The sequence below is a fragment of the Condylura cristata genome, unplaced genomic scaffold (genome assembly GCF_000260355.1).
Source record: "Condylura cristata isolate star-nosed mole 26May11 unplaced genomic scaffold, ConCri1.0 scaffold00017, whole genome shotgun sequence".
In the NCBI taxonomy this organism is placed as follows: Eukaryota; Metazoa; Chordata; class Mammalia; order Eulipotyphla; family Talpidae; genus Condylura; species Condylura cristata.
The window spans coordinates 29,915,759-29,922,665 of record NW_004567118.1 but is presented as its reverse complement, the minus strand read 5'-3'; the positions used below and the strand labels follow the sequence as shown (position 1 = coordinate 29,922,665).

Below are 6,907 nucleotides of genomic sequence, written 5' to 3'. Positions count from 1 at the left end.
CCCCGCCCCCAGGCGCGCGGCGTCGGCCGGCTCCTCCCCGGCTCCAGTCAGCGCGGCTCTCCTCCCCGCCCGGCCGGTGGTTCTAGAATTCGCCGCGCGACTGTCTCAGGTGCTGTGGCCCGGTGCAGTCGGCATCGGCATTACAGCAGGGCGCTCTGGCCTGGCCCGGTCCTTAAATTTGGCCGACTGGACAGGACCCGGCCGCCACCTCAGGCGCTGGCCAGCCCCTCAGGCCTGGGTGCGGCGCAGGCCCAGGCCACCCCCTAGGATAGTCTGGCCCCAGACTGCCCCGGGGGATGGATAAACCACCCGCGGGGCGAGGAGGGGAGGGGTTAGGGTGGGGAGAAGTGTTGAGGACTTGGAGTCCTCGAGTTCCCTGTTGTGCTGTCCGCCGGGCTTCCCTAGAAGGACTAGCCACGCCCCAGTCCACCTGCAGGCGTCCAGTTACCCCTCAGGCCCAAACCCGGACCTTCCTTCCAGGCAGGGTTTACCCGCACCACCACCACCAACTCTCCCCCAGACTCAGGCCAGCTCTTCAGTCAGCCTGACCCCTCAAGTCCTGTGTACCCTGGGACACGCGCGTGCTTTTCAGCCCCTTCGCTTCCCCTAGTCAACTAGTCGTTCATTACCCTGAATAGCTTCCTTTAGCCCCATCTTACCCCGTTGGTTACCCACTTAGACCCAACTACCTGAGATCTACCAGCTCCCAACTGCCCACTGCGTTCAACTTAACCCCTCTGGTCCCAGATATCCCACTTAGATACCCTCTGCTTTTTCATCCTAGCAGTAACTGTCCTGTCCTATTTGCCACTTCAACCCTACATAACACCTCTCTCCATTTTTTTTTATTTTTTTATCTCATCTAACTGCTTTCTCAGCCCATCCTTATTTGGCCTTGGATTAATACTTGTTCACCTCTAACATTGTCCAATTGGTCTTTTCTGTCCTTTATGCTGCCTACAGGTACCCTGCTATCTTGTATTCTTATCTGCCTTTTCTGAGCACCCCAAATGGCCCTCAGATCACCTTAGGATGTCCCTACATCTCTGTGCAACTTACCTCTCTGCTCACCATCTTTACCTAGACATTCCTACCTACCTGTCACCAGTTAACCATTCTGTGCTCACTTAACTTTCACTCACCATTCATACCTGATTTATTACCACCCTCAATTATGCACTTTCAAACAACCTCAACCACAAATTCTATACCAACCACCCCAAATTCCTCTGTCCCATCTAGTCTCCACCTGACATCCTTTTTCATTTCATCATCTATCACTTAACTTCCATCTCTAAATTCACTTATTCCATACATTTGGCTTCAGAGACTTTATTTTCTTCTTATGTCAATTGCACATTTCCTGTGTTTACCATCTTCAACCTGTATGATCATCTAATAGAAATACCCAGCATTAAAAAGAAATTTGAAGCTCTTTTTCTTTTTTTAGCTCTCACACATCCCAATTTCCAATCTCTGGAGCTATTACCAGTCTTATCCATCCAGCCATTACCTGTGCAAATAATTCATTTTCCATTTTCCTCCCAGCACATATGAGGAGGTTCAGTCCAGCTACCCAGCACAGTGCAGTTATGCAGGTGCAGGAAGATGATGACAACCTCATTCCCTTTGCAAAGTGAGTCCTCTCCACCCAGTGGGGAGGATGGGTGTGGGATGGAGGAAGGATTGCATGCTTTGATGCTTCCCTGAGAGGAGTAGGGAACAATATCATGTCAGAAAATTGATGATTTATTAATTTATTCAGTAAGTACTGTTTGAACTATTTTCAGTGACACAGTTTGGGCACTGTGCTAGGCGCTCTGCATTTAACAATTAGAAAGATGGAGTCTTGTTCATAGAGCTTATATTCTTGAGGGAGGAGATAGAATTTATAAACCAGTAAGTAGAATTTCAGCTAGTGAAAGTATCGTGAAAAATAAAATATAATGGGAATATGACAATGAAAAATAGAATGTCTTAGAAACACAAGGCTTAATAGAGTGTTTAATGAAGACTATTCTGGGGAGGTAAAGTGATATCTGAAAAATGAGAAGAAGCTAGTCTGATAAGGGAAGAGAAGAAGGAATAGTAGGTTAAAAAGCCCCAGGAAGGAAACAAGCTTGGTATATTCTAGGACCAGGAAGGAGGATAGTGTAACTGAAACTTTGTGATCAAGGGAAAAGTGGAGAGCACTTAGGGAGGGAACAGACCATGCAGGATCCTATGGGCCACTGAGAAGAGTTTGGGCTTTATTTAAAAAGCAGTAGAAATCAGTGGAAGGTATTAAGTGAGAAAATGATAAATCACTTTTTTTCTCTTGTTTTTTCCTTTTTGTTTTTATATCGCTTCACCTTTTTATTATGGAAAATTTCAAATACACATGTAAAGGAAATAGTATCATGAACCTGACACTTCAGTATTACATGGATAATTTATTCATTTTTTTTATCCAGACCCTTACTACTCAGATTATTTTGAAATAAACTCAATATCTTTAAAGATTTATTTTATTTATTCATGCATACAGGAGCTGGAGTACAGGCCAGAGGTACAGGGGGTAAGAGGATTCACCAGAGACAGAGTAGGGAGCAGAACAGGCAGACTGACTGAAATCCACTACTGAGCGAGCAGTGGGCGAGACAGGAGAGGTCTACTGTGCCATGTGGGTCAGCTCCCTGGCCAGGCATTGAACTTCTGCTGCAGTGACTGTGGAAGATAGCTTCTTAGTGCTGTGCTTTAATCTGTTGCACCACCAGGAAGAGCCCAAATTTGGGTATATTTTAGATGGAAAACTGACTGCACTTGCTGAGAGATTGGATATGGGAAGTGAGAAAAAGTTAGGCAAAATTTATTATAAAGCCAAAATTTTTGGCTTTATAATAGGGCCTTTATGGTGCTTTTCAGTGAGATGGGAAGTGCTGGAAAAGAAATGAGATGTTGAGAGAGCAGTTGAACCAGTAAATCTGAAGCCCCAGGAGAAGAAAGGGCTAGAAATAGAACTTGGAAATCTTCCACACATTGGTGGTATTGAAAGTGTGCCAGGGTGGGAGATTTCACAGTTTGAGGGCTCTTCATCATGTCCTCACAATTGTAAGACATGGCTTAGTCTCAGAATGCAAGCACCATAGGGTTTATTTACAAACGGAAATTAAGGCCACAAGTGATCTGGTGTCCTACCCCAGTAGTGTGTCCACCCTGTCCAAGAGTCCAGACCAAAAGCTACTTGAGCAAGGTGGTGGTGTTCTCTGAAGGGAGCCTGGTACTGGTGGCACACTGTTAAGCGAGGGCCAGGATCCTGCTAACCTGTGGCAGCTGGGATAGTCCCAGGTCACAGTACTGAGGCAGCACCACAGCAGCATCTCTTTGAAGCCAAAGGTAGTCTCCTCCTGAAACGTCTTTCAAGCTGAGTCAAACCTTCCTAGACTGAATCAAGCCTCCCCACTCAAGCTGGTCAGGCCTTCCAAGCAGCTCCTCTCCCAAGCAGCTTCTTTCCAACAATCTTTAGCCTCACCTAAGTCTCTGCTTATATCAATACCCCATTCAGGGTACCCGCCTTTCTAACCTGATTGGTCCATTTTCAACCCATTTCTTTCCAAGACTTAATTGGTGCCAGTGTACCTTGAATTTAATTGGTGTCAGTGGAAACTCAGACCTGGTCCATTTTCAAAACCAGCTTGGGATTCAAAACCAAAACTCTCATAGTACATCTAACCTTCAATGTACCATCTTATGCCAAAGCTCTGCTTAACTGTATCTGAATGACACTGGTCAGGCCTCCAAAACCACCATACTTTTCCTCTCTTTTCTTCTTAAAACCCAAGCATGGCTGTACCAGGACTGGCCATCAAATCCAGCTGCTGTGTCATAGCCCAGGCTATTGCCACTCAGTTTGGGGCTGCTAGTTACACTATTTAAAGTCAAGGTCTGGATGAGATCACCTAAGGAGAGATGGAGAACATAGGATCCAGACCCAAGATCTCCCTCTAGAGATCTCTCAATCTGGGGCTTTTAAGTGATAAGTATTCTTCTCAAACAGCTCTGCACTCCCTACCTATAAGATATTAGTCCTTCTGGAACCTCCCTGGTGGCACAAGGGGTTAAGTCACAGCACTGTGCAGCTATCTATAGCCACTGCAGCACAAGTTCGATCCTCAGCCAGGAAGGGGGCACAGCAGACCTCTCCTGCTCCCCTCTGCAGTTATTTCACTAGATCTGCATGTTCTGCTCTCCACTCTGTGGTGAATCCTCTCACTGCCTCACCCCAACTCTTGTATGCATAAACTAATCTTATAAAAGATACTAGTCCTTCTGACATAGGGAAGAAAGACAGGAATAGAGAGAGATGTTATTGTCCTGGGTCTTAGCATTAACTGGAAGAAACCCTCTCTGTCCCATCACCTGAGTAGCCAAGGCCTTCCTCTATAATAATAGCTCTGCTTGCTAAATATGAATTTCTCTATTCATAGAAACGTGAGATCTAAGGCTTAAGCAATTGCCAGACTCCACCTTAACCCAGCTCCAGTCTCCTTTCAAATCAGAGGCCTCACCATCTTCCTTCCTTAGCTAAAATGGGTAAGGGAGTATGTGACCTAAGAGAGCCTCAGCAACTGTATGATCCAAAGAGAAGACCCCTGAGTCCCTGTGACATGTAGATGCCGTGCTGTAAGCAGGGAGCCAGACTGAACCTATCTTGTTACCTCAGGTGTTCCAAGGTGGTCAGCAGATCTCCACCCCTCAACTTGCCTCCCCAGAGCCTCAGACTGACTCCCCAGTGTTATGGAGACTTCTTCTGGGAGAAACTCAGTCAAAGGCCCAGGTGGGTGGAACTGGAAGAAATGGGGACTAACTGGAGTGAGATGGTGAAGCTATACAGTTTCAGTTTCCATAAAACCTTATAACAATAAGCTCTAGTCTGGAGATAATTGTCCCCGCTGACTGATGGACAGAGTTCCTAACATTAGATAGATGAGTGGTTGACAAAGGTCATTAAAAAGAGACACTATGGGGGGGGGGATGTCCAGCCTGCACTTAGCCCCTTTTTGTGCTTCACAGCCCCACTTGGATGGAGGAACAGTGCATCTCACCCCTGTTGGTATGGCAAACTTTCTGCTCTTCAACACTTCTGTATTAAAACTACACCACAGTCATCCTCTCTCCAGCTCCTTATTACCCCATTCTTCTGTTCCCCATCCAGTGCACTAACCAAACCCTCCTTCCTATTAATTAATCATCATGTTTTCCAGATCACAGCTATATTTCTGTGATGTGTCCTTCCCAAGACCCCTGGAGCTCCCTGAGAGATCCAGTGCTGCCCTTTAGCTCCTCTTCCCCACTCCCTGAAATAGAGAGCCACTGGTTACTCCCAGTCTGGACAGTACTACCCAGAGGGGCTTCCGCCCCCTGAGATGGTTTGCAGAAGAAAGAGAAGGAGGACACATTTGCAACAGGGACCAGAGGGGGTCCCAGCCCAGGTGAGGGCTGTCACTTGTCATCTAGAGGACCTAAGGAGACGACAGAGAATCATCAATGAGTAAGGAGATACATCTGGGCTCTGGGAGCCAAGCAGGGTTTGGGGGCAGGGTGGTTTGAACTAAGGGTGGGGTGGAGAGCTTTGAGGGAGTTGGAAGTTATTTGAACCAAGGACTTAGTGCTATTGAAGGAGAATTTTCATATTTGGAAAGGAGGAGTGAAGTGAGGAATGGAGGACAATCACATGAGGTAGAGGAGTGGAAACTGCAGGAAAGCAGTTGGAGGCAGGAAGGTACTCCACAGCACTGGGATAGCGGAACTACTGCTGAACTACTGCGCTGGACTGAAACTATTTCAGTCAGGAGAGGCAGAAAGTTGGGAGTGGAGTGTTAGACATCAGAATGCTGATACTCTTGGTATTTCAGGGTAAAGATAAAGAATGGACAGACAGGAAGCCTGGTCTCCAGGCACCTCTTTCCTAAGTCTAATGAGATGTCTCCACAGACTGAAGAAGGCCCACTGGAGCAACTCTGGGCCTGCCTCTGAGCTTCTGGTACTTGATGAAGATGGCTATGGGGTCCCCCCAATCACCCAATGCTCTGACCTGGAAGAGAAGAGGGGAACCTATACAGGGGAAGAGGACGACCATTTTCTCACTCTTGGCAGGGCCCAGGTACCTTTATAGAGGAACTTGGTGGATTGGTAGAGGGTGATGTGGATGCTCGGTCTTGCATGGAAAGATAGTGGAAGCCAAAAGCCAGATTGACATGAAAGGAATAAAACAAAGTGAGAGTCAAAGACGGGGGTACATAGGTCTGGGGACTAGGTGCTCTAGAGAGAGATCTACTTTTCCATAATTTTAATTCAATTCCTCTCTTCCGTACAGCTGCTTTGGTCTCCCTGGAGTCCCCTGGGCCAGGAGGGGTCTTGTTTCTCCAGGCAACTGAGCTCCCTGGCTCCCTACAGCACTGCCACAGCCAGTAGGAGCACCCTTCACAATCCCTGGGGCATGGTGCTGCAGCCCGAGGAGTAAGGAGAAGCCAAGAGTCCAGCACTGCTCAGGGACCCAAGTCTAGTTCTCATCACTAGCATCACCCCATTTCTGGCATCAAGGCATTTTCCTTTTCAAAGCCTCTCCTACTTCCTCTCCCCTTCTCTGAATTAGGCATTAAAAGTCCCTTCAACCCACCCCTCTCACAGGAACTCCCCAAGTCCTCTTGTTCCTTAGGTCTCACTGCCTGGCACTGCGTTCTTTGTTCTGTTATTAAAAAGCAAGCAAGTTGAGTCCAGAGTTGTCTTTCTCTCGGCGAAAGTGATGGGATGGCTCAGGGGAAAGGAGGGTTCCTTTCAACTCTCAAGACCCAACGAAAATGAAACCGGGCTGCGCTCCCAAAGTTCCTCCTCCTGTCCGAGAAGGAAGAGGTCCTCCGACCAGTCC

The 6,907-nt window shown here is 47.4% G+C and overlaps 1 protein-coding gene across 1 annotated transcript; it reads left to right on the top strand.

Annotated features, from left to right (window-relative positions):
• Window positions 1–1,552: 1,552 nt before the first annotated feature.
• On the top strand, window positions 1,553–6,739 carry INCA1 (inhibitor of CDK, cyclin A1 interacting protein 1). Its single transcript, XM_004685110.2, has 6 exons — window positions 1,553–1,636; window positions 4,703–4,816; window positions 5,053–5,092; window positions 5,346–5,530; window positions 5,974–6,142; window positions 6,356–6,739. Exons 1-6 carry the CDS (start codon window positions 1,554–1,556, stop codon window positions 6,500–6,502), a joined length of 738 nt encoding a protein of 245 aa, XP_004685167.2. The 5' UTR covers window position 1,553; the 3' UTR covers window positions 6,503–6,739.
• The last annotated feature ends 168 nt before the right edge of the window (window positions 6,740–6,907 follow it).

Coding starts and splice junctions, on each gene's coding strand:
- INCA1 (XM_004685110.2), top strand. CDS start 1,554: ATGAGGAGGTTCAGTCCAGCTACCCAGCACAGTGCAGTTATGCAGGTG. Junction 1,637..4,702: donor AACCTCATTCCCTTTGCAAA/GTGAGTCCTCTC, acceptor TTGTTACCTCAG/GTGTTCCAAGGTGGTCAGCA. Junction 5,093..5,345: donor AGTGCATCTCACCCCTGTTG/GTATGGCAAACT, acceptor TCCCTGAAATAG/AGAGCCACTGGTTACTCCCA.